Below are 19267 nucleotides of genomic sequence, written 5' to 3'. Positions count from 1 at the left end.
TCTGCGGTTTCTCAAGAAAGTCGACTGAAGCCTGAACTTTTTGCGTTATTGTGAGATGTGTTGTCCAACTGGAAGGTTGTGTTTCTGTGTTACCTTGACTCGGTTCTCGGTCCAGACGACAGCGTAAAAGAAGCAGCAGCAGCAGAAGAATAAACGTCTTTGGAAACGTCTGCAGTTAAAACTATTCCTCCTCTCGTCACCTGGATGAATAAAGTTCACATTCAAACACATGACAGACAAAAAAAACCCTCGAAGCGTTTCACATAAAACTTTATTCGTCTACGTCGTCGTTCACAGTTTTAGAAATGCTGACTCGGCTAAAACAACAACAATGAATAAATAAATAACCACAAGCACAGAAACTCCTTAAGAAACGTTTTAGACATTTTAAAAAGTTTTTTTTTTTATGTGTTTTTTATCTTTTTTTTTTGTTAAATCTGCAGGTTTAAAGACTTTTAAGGCACCTGAGAAACTGAAACCAGAGACGAGAGGAGATGGATGGTAGATGGAAGGAGGTCACAGATATTAAAGTCTCTGAGATTTATGAGCACGACGTAAGATTGAATCCACTAAAAGGTGAGAGGGTAGTTCAACGAGTCTTTAAGACAAAACAACTGAGGAAGCATTTTTAAAATGCACGGACAAGGACGTCCTGCATTTAGCAATAATTTAGAGCAAAAATAACCAAGAACAAACAAGTTACGTCACTTTTTAATTGTGCACTAATGTTTTTTGTTGTAAAGTCATAATGATGTAATTCATTAAGCTAAATGTCAGCTGTGATTTAAAGCCAGTGATTAAGGTTTTTGGAGGTGGACGTTGGGGCTTTGGAATCTGCAGCTCTGTTAAAAAAAAAAAATCAATAGCGACTGATCTCATCTGATAAAAGGCACAAACGAGCCGAGGTTCACTGGGTTCATCTGGAGACGTTTGTGCTAATGAGGCTAATAAAAAGACTTTAAATCCCAACTGGGACAATGCTAATGCTACAAAGGAACTAATGTGTTTACATAAATGAATTCGTTATGATTTAGGGTTATTTTGTTTTTACTATGATAAGACCACAGATAAAGCTGCAACTTTCCTCGGTAAAATTAGCATTTTATGACAAATTTAGACAGATTAGACAAATTCTATCTGTGTTTAAAAAGACTTTGGTAGAGTTCTGCCACCCAGAAGTTAAAAAAAAAAGATCTAATAAAATCAATATTTAATATCAAAATCAGTTATTTAAAATGATGAAAGTATTAAACCTATAAAAGCCACATGAGAGGCACAAATGAGTTGAGGTTCACTGGGTTCATCTGGAGACGTTTGAGCGAATGAGGCTAATAAAAAGACTTTAAATGGGACAATGCTGATGCTATAAAGGAATTAATGTGTTTACTTAAGTGGATTCTTTATGTTTTAAAATGAGTTTTTTTGTCGTTATTATGAGCAGACCAAAGCTAAAGCTGCAACTTTTGTTCGTCGAAATATGTATTTTAAGTCAAATTTAGACAAATTACTCGTCTATTATCTAATTTTAAAATGACTTTGAAAGAGTTCTGACACCCAGAAGTGAGAAAAAAGCTCAAATAAAACCATTATTTAACTTCAAAATGAGTTATTCGGAGAAAGTGGCGTCTACGTCTGTTCAAAACTACTGGAAATTATAAGTAAAGCTCAGAGAAATAAAACCTCTGGTCAAAATAAAGTTAGGTTTGTGCTTTTGTTGTGTTAACCCGACATTTTTTTTATTATTTACAGATTATTTTTATTCTGTGGTTTTACTGAAAGTTGCAAAATTTGCAAAACACGGTTTTAAAATTATAAAAGCGTTATCTCAAGACACATTTGAGCTAATGATGCTAATAAAAAGACTTTAAATCCAAAGAGGGACAATGCTAATGCCAATGCTAACGCTAAAAAGGAATTATGTGTTTACTTAAGTGGATTCTTTATGATTTTAAATGTGTAGCAGGAAGAGTTTTCTCATCTCAAGCTGCTCCCGACTCTAAAAAAGTATTTGTCAGTAACCAAGTAAGAAAAAGACAAAAACACGAGTAGGAGGTGAACATGAAAGGTCACAGAGAGCGTATGAAAGGAGAGATGTGATCAATGAGACAGAAGACGGAGTCAGAAACGTGGGATAAAAAGAGGTAAAGAGGCGTCCAAAGACCAGAGCAAAGTCAAATAAAATAAAATAATAAAAATTAAGAGAAGAAACTATTAAAAAAAGGTTTTCCATTATAAAAAAAACATCAACATCACTCTAGTTTAAGCTAAACCATCGGCTCATCATCACTGTCTTCGTCCTCCTTGTTGAGTCCCTGCAGGGGCCTCAGGGTGGAGGGAGGGATGGAGGGAGGAGGAGGAGGAGGAGGAGGAGGAGAGGAAGGAGGGACGGGGGGAGGAGTGGAAGATGGAGGGAGGTTGAGGTTGCTGTTGTAGCTGCAGCTACAAGCCCCCGTACTTGTACTACTACTACTACTACTACTTGTACTACTAGTACTACAGCTGCCCTCCTCCTCCACCTCCTCCTCCTCCTCCACCTCCACCACCTCCCCCTCTGCCACCTCCCTCGACGTGCCCTCGATCCAGACCTCTGTTTCAGTCTCCTGGTGGTGGTGGTGGTCGTGAGGTTTGGTGGTGGCGGTGGTGGCGGCGGTGGTGGAGGAGGAAGAGGAGGAGGAGGAGGAGGAAGAAGGAGGAGGAGCAGGCTGGGCGGCAACAATCTCAGGCGAAGGGGGGGAAGTGGAGGACAGGGAGGAGGGGGAGGAGGGGGAGGAAGGAGACGAAGGTGGAGGTTTAGAGACAGACTTGTGGTTGCTGACGTCCCGGAAACTGGCCAGAGGAGGGCGGAGCCTGACCCCGGAGCGGGTGGAGCCCTCGATGGCCTTCTGGAGCTGGAGGAGGAGGAGGAGGAGGAGGAGGAGGAGGAGGAGGAAGGAGAAGGAAAGGATGAAGACAGCGTGGAAAGACTTTAGACTTGAGTTGACCTGATGTCCTCACCTCTTTCAGAGCCACCACTCCCACCAGTTTCCCGATGCTGGTGACGTAGGCGTGACTCAAGCCCAGGAGGGAGAACAAGGTGTGGGTCTGAGGAGATGGAGGAGACACAACCACAACACAAACCATCACTGATGAGACACGACAGGACAAAGACATGGGGAAAGGAAAGTCTTCTGTTCGTAATGCAGCCGTACGACCGGTCAGAGTCTGGAGGCTATGACATCACAGCACAGGAGGTCACCATGGTTACGCCCTCTGGAGATTAGCTGCATGAGTTTGAATCAAAACTAAATATAAAAAAACATGAGGAAGAGCTGCTCTTGGATCGACTGAACCAACGCATGGGAAAAGCAGTTGGGTCAATAAATAACAAGTTTATCGTAATCGATCACATTTTTGTTCTTTTTCAGGCCTAAAATCAAAATGTAGGGAAAGATTCTTCTAAATATTATATATATACAGCTGAGTAAATATATTTATCTATTTATAAATATACTGTTGAGATGTGATAAATCCACATTACTTTATATTAAATAACTAATAAAGAGGAGGAAGAACAAACCTCAGGTCATGTGATCTGGATTTAACGTGAATGTGTTCGTAATGGGAACAAAACGGAAACAAAATCTGAATGAGCTCATTTTATTATTGTTTAGTTAATTAGTTGATATCTAGTCATTTTTTATTAATACGTTTTTACTTTTAATTAAAATGTGTGAAAGATGTATCCAATGGATTCAAAAGTGCCTTAATTATATATTGACCCCACAGATATATTTTATATTTTTACAGATACTTCAGATAAAAGAGAAGTAAATGTTTCGCTGCATTAGAAGAAACCTGGTGTTATGGTGTCAGGTTATATTAATTTATGCTGTATTTTATGTATTTTAAGTTACGTATTGTACGGTTACTTCTCAGTAAAGCTCTTAGCGTTAGCATCTTTTATTTGGCCACATTAATCATAACTGAAATTACCTAAAACTAACTCAAACTGAGTTAGTGCTTAGTGCTTTGCTTTGCTCTGGTTTGGTTTTTGCAGTGTTGAAATCAGGTCCATATAAACATCAGGAGAACAGATTTCTGGCCTCATGTCGATGTTCGTGGACCATTTCTTTATTTATTTAGCTCTTATGGATCATGGTCGAGTCCTTAATTTAATCTGATAACCCACATGTTTCCTGATCTCTCTGTATTTATACGTTTCACCATGTTTTTGCCACTAAGGGGGCGTGGCCTTGGGCGCTCAGTGAAATCACACCACACGTTTCCTCCGTTTCCTCCACGTCCCCGATGAGACTTTACCACCGTTCAGTCATTATAAAGCTCAGGGAAACGTTTCCTCCACCGACCTTGTGCAGCGACGTCCTCTCCACCAGCTGGAAAGGTGAAGGGTCCACTCGTATCTCATCGATCTCCATCGGCTTGTCCATCTCAGCCTCTTCCCACGCCTTGATCTGCATTTAAAGAAAAAAAAGAAGAAGGAGAAGTTAAATCCATCCTTGTATTTAAATGCATGAGTTCAGCCAGAGGTCGTGTACATATACAGTGCAGCATATGATTAAATGTATCCGGCCACAACAACAGCTGTTACATGGAGCTGAGCGGAGTCGCTGTAATTAAGCTTCCAGAGGAGGACAAGGTTCAGCTGTGGGAAACCTTGAAAGCCCCGTGTTGCGTCCTTGCGTGTCACCCGTCTCCCCGCAGAGATTTAAGATGTCTGACACCTTTTAGCCTCTCGGTGGATTGTACCTACGAGCCTCAGCCGGCCGTGACAGAAGCAGCAGCACAAATTTACAGGGAGCGTTTCTGGGGAAGTGCCAGGAAGAAGTCGAGGCAGAAAGAACAACCCTGGAGGACGCACGACTGTTCAACAGCAACCAAATAAATAAATAAATAAATAAAAAGGCGTCTTATTTATAAGTCTGTCTGGGACACCACTGCACTTAAAAAATGTATGGAGTAAAAATCATGTCAAACCACAACAAACAAACTCACTGCAAATACAAAACATCATTCACAAACTACAAAGAAGCATATTTCTAAAATTACAAAAAAAACATCATTCAAGTACAAAAAATATTTGAAATCTTTCAAGTGCAAAAAAAAAAAAAATTAAAGTACAAACTACAATCTTTCAAGTGCCAAAAAAACATATTTCAAGCACAAAAACATTTCAGGTCAAAAAATATCCTTCACGTACAAACTAAAAACTTTAAAATGCAAAAGAATCCTTCAAGAATAAAAACATATCCTTCAAGAACAATTTGAAATATTTCAAGTGCAAATAAAATCTTAAAGTACAAACTAAAATCTTTCAAGTGCCAAAAAACATATTTCAAGTACAAAAACATATAATTTCAGTTCAAAAAATATCCTTCAAGAACAAAAATCTGTTCTACAGCTACGTAAAACTGACAGATTTTGCTGATAACCTCCCCTATAAACAATAACAATTTCAGTCTTTGTTTAACTGCAGATAATTAAGGAAATATTTATGTAAAACCATCGCGTCATCGCTACCGTACCTCGTCAGGTGTCATGGTGTCCGACAGTGGAGGAGGACGAGGCTCCTGGAAAGAAACCAGTGAATAGTTAGTGGGGGTGTAGTTATATTAGACAGTAAGTGAAGGTTAGAGCAGGTAAAACGGACATTGGGAAAGATTTGACAGACTTTGTCAAGGACTAAACTGTCCAAAAAAATCCAAATATAGTTCAAGGCAGGAGAAGAACTGGAGATGGAGTCGTGGCTAACAAGCTAAGCTAAGCTAACAAGTCAACGGTCCCGCTTTTAGAAAAGAACTATGACGTCAGTTGAAGTGAAGCGTTTCAAGTGACTAAAGTACAAGCTTATTAGTTTAGGGCTCATCAGCCATAACATTATGACCACTGATGGACAGGTGGAAGGATTTGAAAGACTTTGACAGGGACCAAACTGTCCGAAAGAGTCCACGTTTGTCCAAATACGGTTCAAGGAAGAAAATAAACCAGAGACAAACCAAGGATCAGTGGGAACAATCCAACAGATGAGCTTCTCTACGGCTGCTAATCCTTTAAACATTGACATTTGCTCGTTTGCTCATGAGCTGAGGTGATTCTGGAGTCTAATGGGGTCGTGTGCAAATAAAATGTCAGTACCTTTGTCTTTTGGTTAGCAAGCTAAGCTAACAAGTCAACGGTTGGCGATGTCCCAACTCCTGCTTTTAAACCATTACAGAAAGAAAAGTTTTTATTGACTCAACTTTAAGGTAACAGTTTAAGGCTAACCTGCCATAACATTATGACCAGCTGAGTGGATGAGTGGAATGATATGAAGAGTCCAAACTGTGGTGGTTAAACGATTGTTGGTCCAGGTTTCTACAGATGTGTCTTGGTATCGGCGGTCAGTACCAATAAACAGTGGTACTAGAGGAAGGAAAAGAACCAGAGACAGGGGGTTTGGACCAAGGCTGATCCATGTGGTTTAGAGCCAACAGACTGAAGAAGAAAGGAGTCAGAACCCACTTTGGGTTTGTTTTGCATGAGTCTTTGTAGCTGTAAACTGGTCAGGATGTCCACTCACAACAGGAGGTTCAGGTGGTGGCACGTATCAAAGTAGCATCCACGTAAAATAAAAAGCCAGGAACCAGGGATCTAAGAAGAACGTCAATATCTGGTGGTTTTAATGTTTCTCAGTGAACTTAATCAGCTAGATAATATAATAATATTCTAAAAGTCAGAGTCATAGTTCAGTGCTGGAGGGTTGTTCCTATTGTGTTTCTATTCAATATTCAGGCTTGTACATAAAAAGCCAGCATAAAATAAATAATAATAATAAAAAAAAAAATCCCCACTGAGGAACAGAACAGAACTGAATCCATAAACATAAGGAAGAATCTCACTGGTAACTCATGATCCACAACAACAACAACAACAACAACAGAAATCAAATTCTAATCTTTCAATCTTACAAGCTGCTTATTTCCAGAGTGGTTTTTCCTTCATGCAGACGACATGTGTAGCCCCCCCCCCCCCCCCCCCCATGAACCAGGCCCGAGCTGAATATAATGACTCTCCCTACCTACCGCCAGTGTTTTGGCTTTTGCCCCCCCCTCCATATCCGAGACGGCTGAAAGAAAGATGCTTGTGTGTTCGTGCACGACTGTCAATCAGATAAGGATTCATCTACCTGAATATAAAACAGGCATCACCGTGTAAAAAAAATAAGATATTTAAATCATACAGGTTCCAGTCAAAGAATTAGAGTTTGCCGAATGGATGCAGGGTTTCAGCCACAACATTAAAACCAGCGTGGCCACACGATTACAATAAGAAATGGACAAAAAACGTGGAGATGTAAACACACCTGCGACTGCCCCTCCGTCTGTCTGCTCTTAGAGGTGAAGAGGTTTCTGAGCGTTGTGCTCATGGACTGCAGAGGACCTTTATCTGAGACAGAGCGAGAGAGACGTATAATAGCAGAGAGAGTGGGTGAAGGTCAATAAATTACACAAACGCAGCCTCGGAGAAAATAACACAACTGCAAGTGGAGATTTTGAGGAACCAAAGAATCCCCTTATTGTTGTTGCCTGGATACCGTTTCACTGAGAGTCTGTGTGTGTTTGTGTGTGTGTTATGGGCTGCTGAGGAGTTTACTGCACCACAATAGACACAACACACCATCTGGTTACTCGGAGGCTGCCAAAACAGTCCCTCATTTGCTGTTAAGTTATTAATTTCAGTCGTCGGGACATCTGCCGAGGACGAGACAAACGAGCTCCAGTCAAATTTGGTATCATCATCATCAGGACGTTCTTACAAGAGAAACGTGCTTCAGGTTTACAATCTGTTTTCCAAATACAACAGAGGGACTTATTTACTGAAACGACTGGATTCTGGTTCACGAGGTCTCAATTAAATTAAATGTCAGTTTATGTTTTAATCACGGATGGAGATTTTGAGGTTTGTCTCAGACGCATAGACTGTATATAAATATGGACACTGGCCAAATTGACGCTGTTTTCCCGGGAACACGGGCGCCACCATGTTGTCAGTTTAAAGACTTATCATCATCCTTGTAAAAAAATTATTTGAAGTCTATTTAAGTGTCACATGGCCACGCCCCCATCTATTAAATACAAATCCCCCCCATAGTGTTTCTTTTGCGTTGCTAGCATTCGTCAGCCGGAAGATGGCAGGCAGACATATAGGTGTCATACCTGGACATTTACTCTATTACCTCCTTGAATCTCAGGATTCCAAAATGTTAAATTAATTAATCATGACACGAATAGAGAAAGAACCTAGCCAGTAACGTAACTCAGTCGTTACCTACTGTCATTAGCTAACATTAGCATCTTAATCTAAAGTAATTAAGTGTTTGCATGGACGTATGACTGTCCATCTCTGTCCAAACGTTTTATGCCCTAATGTCATACATTTATTCAGTTTTTGTCGCTCTCTCTCGAGGGCAGCAGATAAAATCTTTTAAATGTTTATTTTTTTTTTAATATTTTAAATGGTTAGAAAGAACAATACACAACACAGCAACTTCTCCTTTGTTTTCATTCATGAGGGGGCGTGGCCTTTTCAGTGACGTAGATTTACTTTCTTCTATAGTTTGGTCCAAGTCCCGCCCACTAACATGGAGGAGGCGGAGCTTATGACCTATACTGCAGCCTCCAGCCACCAGGGGGAGCTCTACTTGCTTTGGCTTCCCTTTAGAGGAGCTATTCAGCTTTATACTATGGTCTAAGGTCAATAGAGTGATTACAATCGCATTAAGAGATATACTTGCTGATTAGTGTTTTTTTTCTTATCAGTCGTCTCTATTTCATTTCCATTTTGTAACTCGATCTTGGCTCCAAAGGGTCATTTGTAATGATTTACTCAATGTTAGATCTTGATAATTTGGAGTCGTTGTCCGTGGGAGGAAAACTGTCTGATGATGTTTGGAAGAAAAGCCTCGACAGGACACGCTCGTCATCAATCTGTCTGTCAGTTCAAGGTGGAGACAAATTCATCCCTAACGTCGACCCTTCGTGTGATGGATGTAGGCGAACACCATTCATTTAAAACTTCATTCATGCGTTTCATTTTTTTTTTTTTTGAGTTCAAGGTGAGTGAATGGAACAGTAGGGGGCGCTGTGTTCGTGTAATCAATCAGTTAATTTCCAGTTATTTTGGTCCTTGTAACAATCTTAATTAGTTACCAAAGAGATTTGTCACCAAATTAATGTATTTTTTGTGTGTGTTGGATTTATGTTATTTCCACAATATTTTCCCTCTAGTTTCACATCTTGCATATGTTGCTTTACTTTTCTCTGTTGTCATACTTTTTAAAATCCAATGAGCTTTCAGGCTCCTGTTGTTCGGCTTTGTATCTTCTTCACACCTGGACCAGATGCAGGTCATGACACATATTTAAATAATAAAAAATCAATCGGATCATATCTGAATCCATATCGGTTTCCTTCAAATCAAGATCGACTTGAATCAGAAAGTCGATTATAGGCAAAAACGTCCCAATTTCATAGATAAGCTAAAAAACACCCGGAGACTTCGTCACAGACAACAGAGACAACAGAGACTCTACTCTGGTAGAAATGTGAACAAATGCCAAAGAAAGAACAAATAAAATAAGGTTATTCTCCCTTAGTTAGAGTTAGAGACTAGCAGCAGGAAGCTAAATTAACTCAATATTCTTCCATTTTGAACTTTGAATCCTTCCTCCTGCCTGGACTTGTCCTTGTTCCTCGTCCCGTTTAACTCTGATTGGACGACTGCCCGGTCCTACTCTCCAATCAAGCTGCACCGGGATTTAAAGGGACTCTAATTAGTTAATTAGGGCATCTATGGTTTAAAGAGAGCAGCTCACTTCTGTGCCTCCTGGTTTGGTAACTATTCAGTCGTGGTTAATGGTCGTCTGTGTGGATTCTGTGATCACCTGCTACCTGTAGCTTCGTTATTTCTGTTATTTCTGTCTCTGCCGGATAATGATCTGTTTACATTTCTTAAACCTCCTGGAGACTGAGCCGGGTTTTGTTATTTTCACACAGCTGCACACACTTCATCAGCTACTCTTTGTTAGATCGGAGAGAAGTGCCGCTGTTCTGGCTGAGATTGGTTTTGTGGATTAGGAGCCTGTGTTTGAGTTTGATTTCTTTCTCTGATTTGGCAGCTTTTACTTCAGCGCTGTTAGTTTTTTTTGTTTGTTATTTTATTTTTTTTTTTTGTCAAATATGATTCTCTGTTGGGTGCACAGACAATATAAAAATGCACTGCTCCTCAAAAGTGAAGCCAAAGCAAGTAGAGCTCCCCCTGGTGGCTGGAGGCTGCAGTATAGGTCATAAGCTCCACCTCCTCCATGTTAGTGGGCGGGACTTGGGCCTAAAAACTCTAAAATACACTTCAAATATTTGTTTTGAAAGATGGTTTCTGTTATTTTCGGTAGTTAATATAATGCTGATGAATGTTTAAGTGTCATTTTTTTAAGATAGGTTTTGTCTTAGTTATTTGACGCTGTAGAAACAGAATGTGACATAAATGTATAAAATATATATATATATATATATATACACACACACTGTAACTGGTGGAGGTAGAACAGAGCTTAGTATTAATTGAGAAGCTCTGACTCTGTTGAGGCTTTTAAAAAGAGCCTTAAAACAAATTTTTATGCTTTTTAGGCCTTTGATAATTTTCTATTTCTTTGACAAATTGATGTTGATGTCTGTATTTTACACGTTTTTACGACATGTTGCCTGTGAAGCATTTTGGTGAAAATGACTCAGAAGATGGCTCCGCCCACATCCCCGGGACAATGACATCAGTTTGGCAACGACAGGAAGTGGAGACACATTTTCCATATTTAAATACAGACTGAATTAAATAGCTAGAAAAGCACGATAAATGTACGAGCTATTGTGTTCAGAGAGTAATTATGAAAACAATGATGCATGATTTGTGTGCAAACTAGAACCAGATGCTTTGAACTTTTATTTTATTTTATTTTTTTTACATGTTACATAACATCTCATTGTTTTTTTATGATTAATTGCGACGGGTTCTGCTTCCATAGTTTGGGAGCAGCGATAAAATGCGTCTGTGTCCTCTGGGCATGAATCTATTTAGCACATATGAGAACCTGGTGAGCTGCAGACGCCATCTGGGGTCTGACTGAAACGCTTCGTCATATCAGCCGACAGAGAGAAGTAGCAGAGACACAGGGAAAAAAAAAAAAAGAGGGAATAAATCCTATTACATCGTCTCAGGGAGGAAAACTTGTCTGAAGGAATCGATATTACGATGACAGGGCCCCCGCCAGGCTGTCACCCCCCCCCTCCCAGACCGGTCTCCATGTCAGATAAGTCCATAGAGACATCAGAAACTACACATGTAGTTTGAGTTGTAAAGAAGGTGTTTAAAGCAACGGTACAAATAATAATAAGTGTGCAGAGTTTCTGCCATATTCTCTGTGAATCAGCTCACCAGAACCAGAACCAGAACCAGAACCAGGATCAGGATCAGGATCAGGATCAGGATCAGGATCAGGGTCCGGATCAGGGGCGGTGTGGTTTAACGAAGGCTCCCGAGGCTTGGGAGGGGGCACGGGCCCGTTCCTCTCCTCCTGCACCGGGCTTCCCTGCAGACGACAACTAGATTTAACCCGACAGTTAATGAGGAGCCTTGACTCAGGCGGAGAAACTCTCTCTGTGAATGCACGTAAAGAATGAACGTAAAGCGCCAGGTCCTCACCTTCTCTCCGTCCTCCTCGTCCTCGTCCTCGTCCACGAAGGCGAAGGACTCCCAGCTGTGCTTCTGGCCCTGGTCCTGCTCCCGTAGGATCCGACCCTGAACAATGGAGCGAAGCAGGAGGGTTATTATTATCACCGTTCTTCAACAAGATGCTTCACTATTAGCTTATAAATAAACGAAAAATAAAAAGCTGCTTAAGAGACGTCAGCAGATGCTTCGTCTGCTAAAGAAAATATACAGTTCTACTTTTAGCTGCTCCCGTCTGCATGAATGAGGTCACCACTTAGTAAAATATCACGTCTTCTCAATCTGTATGACAGCTGCTTTATTTATTTTATTTATTGTTTTATTTATTTTATTTCTTGGACTATGTCTTCATTCTCACACACAGGCAGTTTCAGCTGAACAGTAGCAGCCTCGTTTAGAGACACAATCACCATCCAAATTAATAATAACCTGTTTTGCAATTTAGGTCAAACATTAAGCTAATTATTGTGTTAACGAGTAGGTTTGCACACTGTGCCACATCTGTTTTATGAAGCAAACCGATTGATTATGCAGGATCAAATATATTTACCCGGGAAAAGGGAAAAGTCAAATTAATTGTAGTTTACTTTGAAGTTTAATGCGTAAGAGTCAAAATACACCGATCAGGCATAAGATTATGACCACCTTCCTGATATTTTGTAGGTCTCGCTTGTAGTGACTCATCAGAGAATGGACAGTTTTGGATCTAGTTCAGTTCTTTATATTTTTTTGAGTTGCTCCGAAAGTGTTTTCTTTTTGGCTGCATCCTTCTGCTATCAAAGATCTGTCATTGCTATTGGGGGGGGGGGTCTGGTCTGGTCTAGATGGTGGCTACATATCTGAATAACATCCACATGAATGAATGCCAAGTCCAAAAGTTTCCCAGCAGAACACTGAACTGTCAAAAGATGATTTAGATGTTATTTCCTTCTCCTGTCAGTGGTCATAATGTTGTGGCTGATCGGTGTGCTTATCTGAGGTGTTCAACAATAGATACACAAATCTCTCGTCTTTTGCCATTTCAATAAAAGCAAAAAACATTCATGAACTCCATCATGAGCTGTTCAGGCCCAGTCAACATTGAAAGGAATTTCAGTGTTGAAATAAACGAAGTAAACTTAAACGAAGTAAACTTAAACGGACGGATTTATAATCACATTATCATATCATATAGTAAAAATAAATAAATAAATAAATACTGGTGTCACCTGCGTCAGGAGCCTCCTCTCCGGAGACAACCACCAATCACAGAGAGCCAGAAGCTCCAGTCTGTCAATGCTGCCCAATAAGATCATAGAATCTGGAAGCACAAAGAAAAAAGAAAAACGTAACTGATGTCACTGATTCCTACTAATGATACTTCATTCATTCATTCATTCATTCATTCATTCACCTTTGGAGTCGACCAGCGGGATGGAGTTGAGCGAGGAGGAGTCCAGGAGGAGTTTGACTTCTCGGTACGTGGACTGGGAGGAGATGAACTTCACCTTCCTCACCATGATGTCCTCCACGAAGATGTTGTACTGGCTGTGGGACGGAAACACGTTTCAAAGATGGAATAAATAAATAAAGCAAAACTAATCAGTCCTCAGTCTCTATTCTTCAGTGGTTCTTCCACATAGAAGTGACTGTGCAGAGCAACAACTACATCAGTTCAATAAATCCACTAATCGCTCTGCAAAAGGAAGAAACAAGAATAATTCATACAACAACGATCATGTTCAAAACCAAAAACAATCTACTACCAAGAAATATACAGAGATTATTCACTGAGAGAGAAGAGAAGGTTATAATTTAAAGGGTGGATTTCATTTAAGAAATTCAGAGGGTGCACACGGCTAAAAAAATACCAAAAAAATACTGCTTTTTGTGTGTGGTGTCAAATTATGGAATAGGCTGAAAACTTAACTTATAACTTAACTTAAAACAAAATAAAATGTTTTTCACAAGCTACAGGGACGAAGGTTATTGATTGTCACCTGGTTTTCACTGTTGTTTACATTTACTGTTATGAGTTATTAGTTACTTATATATTATTTATATATAAAATGGATGTATATATGTAGATATATGTATGTGTATATGAATGCATATATATATCATATATATATGTGTAAGGAAGAACGTAAAGAGGGAGATAAACAACGATTATTCCTTCTGTATTTTTACATATTTTTTACTCTAAGGTTGTTTTTTCTATTCATGAGTGTTATTTAAATGTCAGTGTCTTTAAGCCTTTAAGCAAAATTTAATTTTGTTCTCATAATGAAAATAAAGACTCTTGATTCTTGACTGATTCTGATTCTTGATTCTCATGAATAATTTATGGTGAAGGTTCCGCCCCTTTTTTCAGACATGTAAGTGAAATTATTCTGCTGCTTTTTTTATTTTTATTCATAATTTTTATGATTGTATCAACTCTCTGTTTGATCATTTGTTTTATTTGCTCGTATACACGTATCATTTTGCGCGGTCCAGAGGTTTCCTCCATCCTCCATCCTTTCCATCCATCTCTTACCTCATGTGTCCGAAGCCGAGCTCGGGCAGGTACGGCAGCTTCTTGACCTGGATGATGGAGTCGTAGAGGGACGGCTGCAGGCCCTGGGCCACCATGTTGGCCAGGATCACTGCCACCATCATGGGCAGGATGTGGGAGATCTGTCCTGTCAGCTCGAAGCAGATGACGGCTGTAGACACCGTGTGAGTCACGGCTCCGGTCAACGCTGCTGCTCCTGTCACAGGGAAAACAGAGGAGGAGGAAAATTATTATTCCAACTTGTTGCTGCACAGATTTAAAAGATGTAATTTAACCCTTCAGGTCTATTTATACTCATCCACCTTTTATGATGCTCCATAGTCACTGTGCAACATTAGTACCACACACAGTTTATCACACGTTGCATCAAGCTCAGGTCACTAATGACCATAAACTAAATGCACATATTACACTAACTGGCCACTTTATTAGGTACACCTTGCTAGTAAAAGGCTGGATCCTCTTTTATCTTCAGAACTGCCTTAATTCTTTGTGTCATACTTTCAACAAGGTGTTGGAAACATTCATCAGAGATTTTGGTTCATATTGACATGATAACATCACACAGTCGCTGCAGATTTATCGGCTCCACATCTATGATAAGAATCTACCGTTCCACCACATCCTAAAGGTTCCTCTATCTATTGGACTGAGATCTGGTGACTGTGGAGGCCATTGGAGAACAGTGAACTCATTGTCATGTTCCAGAAACCGGTTTGAGATGATATGAGCTTTGTGACATGGTGCATTATCCTGCTGGAAGTAGCCGTCAGAAGATGGTCCACTGTGGTCATAAAGGGATGGACATGGTCAGCAACAACACTCAGGTAGACTATGGCATTTAAACCATGACCCCCCCATCATTACTCCCCCACCACCAGCCTGAACCGTTGATACAAGGCAGGATGGATCCATGCTTTCATGTTGTTTAAATTCTGACCCTGAAATCTGAATATCAAGACTCATCAGACCAGACAACGTTTTTCCAGTCTTCTATTGTCCAGTGTTGCTGAGTCTGTGTGAACTCTCAGTTTCCTGTTCTTAGCTGACAGGAGTGGCCCCCGGTGTGGTCTTCTGCTGCTGTAGTCCATCTTCTTCAAGGTTGGACGTGTTGTGCGTTCAGAGATGGTATTCTGCATTCATTGGTTGTAACCAGTGGTTATTTGAGTTACTGTTTCCTTTCTATCATCTCCAACCAGTCTGCCCATTCTCCTCTGACCTCTCACATCAACAACTCACTGGATATTTTCTCTTTTTCAGACCGTTCTCTGTTAAACCCTAGAGATGGTTGTGTGTGAAAATCCCAGTAGATCAGCAGCTTCTGAAATACTCAGACCAACAACCAGACCATGTTCAAATTCTCTGATGCTCAGTTTGAACTTCAGCAAGTTGTTGATCACCTCTACATGAATAAATGCATTGAATTGCAGCCATGTGATTGGCTGATTGGCTATTTGAGGTAACAAGTAATCGAACAGGTGTACCTAATAAAGTGGCCAGTGAGTGTATTTGAAAGGTAAATGTGAGTCTGATCACTCGGCGCGGTTGTATAAGTGGTATAATGTTTGTTAATGAATGATTCAAAAGAAGGAGGAGAAGAACGAGGAGGAGGCAGATTTAAAACCGAGAGAGACGAGAAGAAATGTGTTGAAAAAGAGCAGAGAAAATAAAAGAAAGTCACATAAAAGAGGCCCAACACAAAAACTGATGAATGAGGAGGTAAGTAAAAGGTGGCAGGAAGCACGGGTGAGGAGAGAAGTATGGAAGGAGGAAGGAGGAAGGACGAGGACTGAAGGGAGGTTTCTGGGTCAGAGGCTGAGGACAGAGGAGCAAACCCACGGTGGCGTTTAAGTGTCAGAGGGAACGAGGAGGAGGAGGAGGAGGAGGAGGAGGAGGATCGAAGGAAAGAGGGGTTGACAAGACGAGGGAAGAAGTGACACTTGAGGACACTTGACCAGTCCTGACGAGTGGAGGGGTTGACAGTTAACGAGCAGAAAGACGAGAATAGAACGAAGGACGAGGGGTGAGACGAGGAGGAGGGGGGGGGGGGGGGGGGGGGGGGGGGGGCGTGGACAGTTCAACTTCCATGATATGTTTTTTATTTTTAATCATGCGTTTAGAGGCGGAGGCTGAGAGGAGGAGCAGGAGACTAACCAATGACTGCGTACCCTCCGGGGATGATGCGGTAAAGGATGCCGTCGAACACGATCCCGTGAGGGAACAGGGTGGCCATGATCTCCCCGACCAGCCGGCCGAACGCAGCCCCTGGGACACGGGACAGGGAAACACATTTAAAAACACATTTCATTCATTTAGTACCAGTACACGACAAAAACAGGTCTAAACGAAGCAGAAGAAGCTGCAACAAACCTAAAACATAACGTCCACATATGAGGACGTCAGGTCCAGGATTAATTTAAGTGAAGTGTTAGTTTGACTTTGGGTAGCTAATTAAAGTTTTAAAATGTGTCTCCTATAACTTATATCAATATCATGTAACTAGTGTTAAAGGTCACATCACTAGACCTCTTTACTTACGACATTTGCAGGGGAAAATTTGGGATTAAATGCGTTAATGTTGTTAGTCTCTATTAATTTTTTTGCCGTGTCATATTTTCTGATGCCTTGTGTTTTATAACAAGCCTCTTCCTGCACGGTCTCACTATTATTTCAAAACAAAAACTGTGAATTAGTGACCGTTCTCTTTGGAGGCACAATGAAAGACCTATACACTATATGGGGGAAGGTGGTCATAATGTTATGCCTGATCGGGGCATGACGAGCGCTCACCTAGAATGAAGACGGGCATGAAGGCGCCGGCCGGGATCGGCATCGTGGTGGCGACGGCCGACATCCAGAACTACAGGAGGAACGAAAACACGAGATGATTATGATCCAGATGTTAGAGAGAGATTTAAGTTTGTTCGACGGCTCGACGTCCAAAACTTACAACCCGAATATTTAAAACGCTGTCATGGTCACCAATGATCATGGTTAAAGAAACGAATGAATGAGTGAGTGAATGCATATATAAACTAATATCTCTGCAAACAATTAAACAAACAGGACCAAGTGCTGGAGCCACGTTATCAACCATTTTTATTTACTCTGTGTCCTTTAATCCACATTTCTGGAAATTAGAAAACCTCTTGAGACTGGACCTCATCTGTGTAAAGGTAGAGCACATCTACCTTATCTAGCTCTATAACTCCACCCAGGAACAATAAATAAAGACGACACGTGAATAAAAAAAGGAGTCAAATGATAATAATAATAACAGCAGCTGTTTAACTCTCAGGCTCCTTTTAATTTATCACCATCTCGTGTCCAAAAACTGCTATAAAAACTTAACGGATTCATATTTTTTTCTGATTTTTTTTTTGCATAAATCTCTTAAACCACTTCAGCACTTCACAAAACGACCAAATTCAAATTTAAATGCGAGTTTGATGACTTGAAGTCACTGTTGTTTTTTACGTAAAAAAAAAAAAAAACAAGAAAAATTTGCTATTTTCCTTAAAACTAATGTTTTAATGCTGAGGATTTTCTTCCTAAAATCAGCCTTGGATATGACCATAATTATCTAAAATATTAACTTGATTGCATTATTTTTTTTGTGTAAAATTTACTACTAAAAACGTCCCATTGACTCCCATCATAAACACATTTTTTAATCTCTCAGCCATGACACGATAAAATCATCCATTCTGGAATATTAGGGTTTAATTTACGAGGTAAATGGTGAAATTTGTCATTTTTAATGTCCAACTCAGCCTTTTCTTCGTTACAGGGGCCGATGAACGAGATGCTGCTTCATTAGTTTTTGTGCTTGCGTTATTGAGCTTGGCAGCTTTTACGAGTCGTGTCCTTAAATGTGATCTATGGTAAATTTTACGTCCTTTTTTGGACCCAAGGAAGATCAGTGGTCGCTGAGGCTGCAGCTAACGAGGATTCATCCACGAAACAATAAACAATCGTAACTTCCTGAACACGTCGTTGTCAGGATGTCGTGCTCCTTTGCAACGGGATGAAGAGACGTAACAGAAGAAAAATGAAGAAGTGGAGAATCTGGAAATCATGCATGGCCGTCCTTGAGCAAGGCATTTAATCAGCAGCTGCTGCAGTGGAGCTGCTGTAGCTGCTGTAGCTGCTGTAGCTGGACGGCCGCCAGCTCGATGTGGGAAAGCGTAGGAGTGAACGGGTGAAAAGATCAAACTCCTCTGCAGGGAAAAAAAATAAATAAAATAAAATAAAATAAAATAAATAAATGAACCAAAGCTTTATGCTCTACCCTTCAAATGTCACCTCCACTGTTTGTGTCCAAACACTCGTCAGAATGCAACTTCAAAATAGCTCGACTAATAATACGCTTGGTTCAGGGCTGCAGAGCCCATCAGAGATAATGACTACCTTTATATGTGTGTGTGTGTGTGTGTGTGTGTGTGTGTGTGTGTGTGTGTGTGTGTGTGTGTGTGTGGAGGGGGGGGGGTTGGCTCTGATTCTAAGGAACTGGATTAAAATCTAAAAAGTCATTAGGACGTTTCTCACAGGGACGACGACAAACTCCGTCTTCTTCTTCTCTATTAATCCTGACAGTCAAACACAATCAGTCAGAGACGCGCGCACACACACACACACACACACTCATTCTCATGCAGACAAACACACAGAGGCGTTCAACACTTCTTCATCAGTGTCACAAAAACCCAGCGACAGATGGAAACACCGAGATGCAGAGTCGACTCCACTGTTTCAGATAAAGACAGAGAATACAAACGACTGATTATGTGTTTTTCTCTAAGATTTATCCGTGGATTTATGAGTTTTAAACATCCAGAGGGTCGTCTACAACCTTTTATGACAATTCATATAATCGTACACTAAACAAGCTCTTTCTGCCATAGATTGTAGGTAAAAGGAAACAAATCAATACGATAACATTTGTATTTTAACCAAAGAATATTTACTGCAGCA

The 19267-nt window shown here is 40.5% G+C and overlaps 1 protein-coding gene across 1 annotated transcript in view; it reads right to left on the bottom strand.

Moving 5' to 3' along the window:
- Positions 1–252: 252 nt before the first annotated feature.
- LOC125020474 (chloride channel protein 1-like) overlaps positions 253–19267 on the bottom strand; it is a 40239-nt gene continuing 21224 nt past the window's right edge. The window contains exons 13-24 of the mRNA XM_047605824.1: positions 17084–17153; positions 16448–16558; positions 14276–14489; positions 13151–13284; positions 12966–13057; positions 11731–11826; positions 11464–11617; positions 7340–7422; positions 5523–5567; positions 4347–4451; positions 2995–3081; positions 253–2888 (exon numbers count right to left, since the gene is read on the bottom strand). Of these exons, the coding sequence (XP_047461780.1) occupies positions 2265–2888; positions 2995–3081; positions 4347–4451; positions 5523–5567; positions 7340–7422; positions 11464–11617; positions 11731–11826; positions 12966–13057; positions 13151–13284; positions 14276–14489; positions 16448–16558; positions 17084–17153 (1815 nt within the window). The 3' untranslated portion in view covers positions 253–2264. The remainder of the gene's footprint in view (positions 2889–2994; positions 3082–4346; positions 4452–5522; positions 5568–7339; positions 7423–11463; positions 11618–11730; positions 11827–12965; positions 13058–13150; positions 13285–14275; positions 14490–16447; positions 16559–17083; positions 17154–19267) is intronic.

The sequence above is a fragment of the Mugil cephalus genome, chromosome 14 (genome assembly GCF_022458985.1).
Source record: "Mugil cephalus isolate CIBA_MC_2020 chromosome 14, CIBA_Mcephalus_1.1, whole genome shotgun sequence".
Classification (NCBI taxonomy): domain Eukaryota; kingdom Metazoa; phylum Chordata; class Actinopteri; order Mugiliformes; family Mugilidae; genus Mugil; species Mugil cephalus.
Note: the sequence above shows the minus strand (reverse complement) of the source record. Positions and strands in the feature narration are given on the sequence as shown.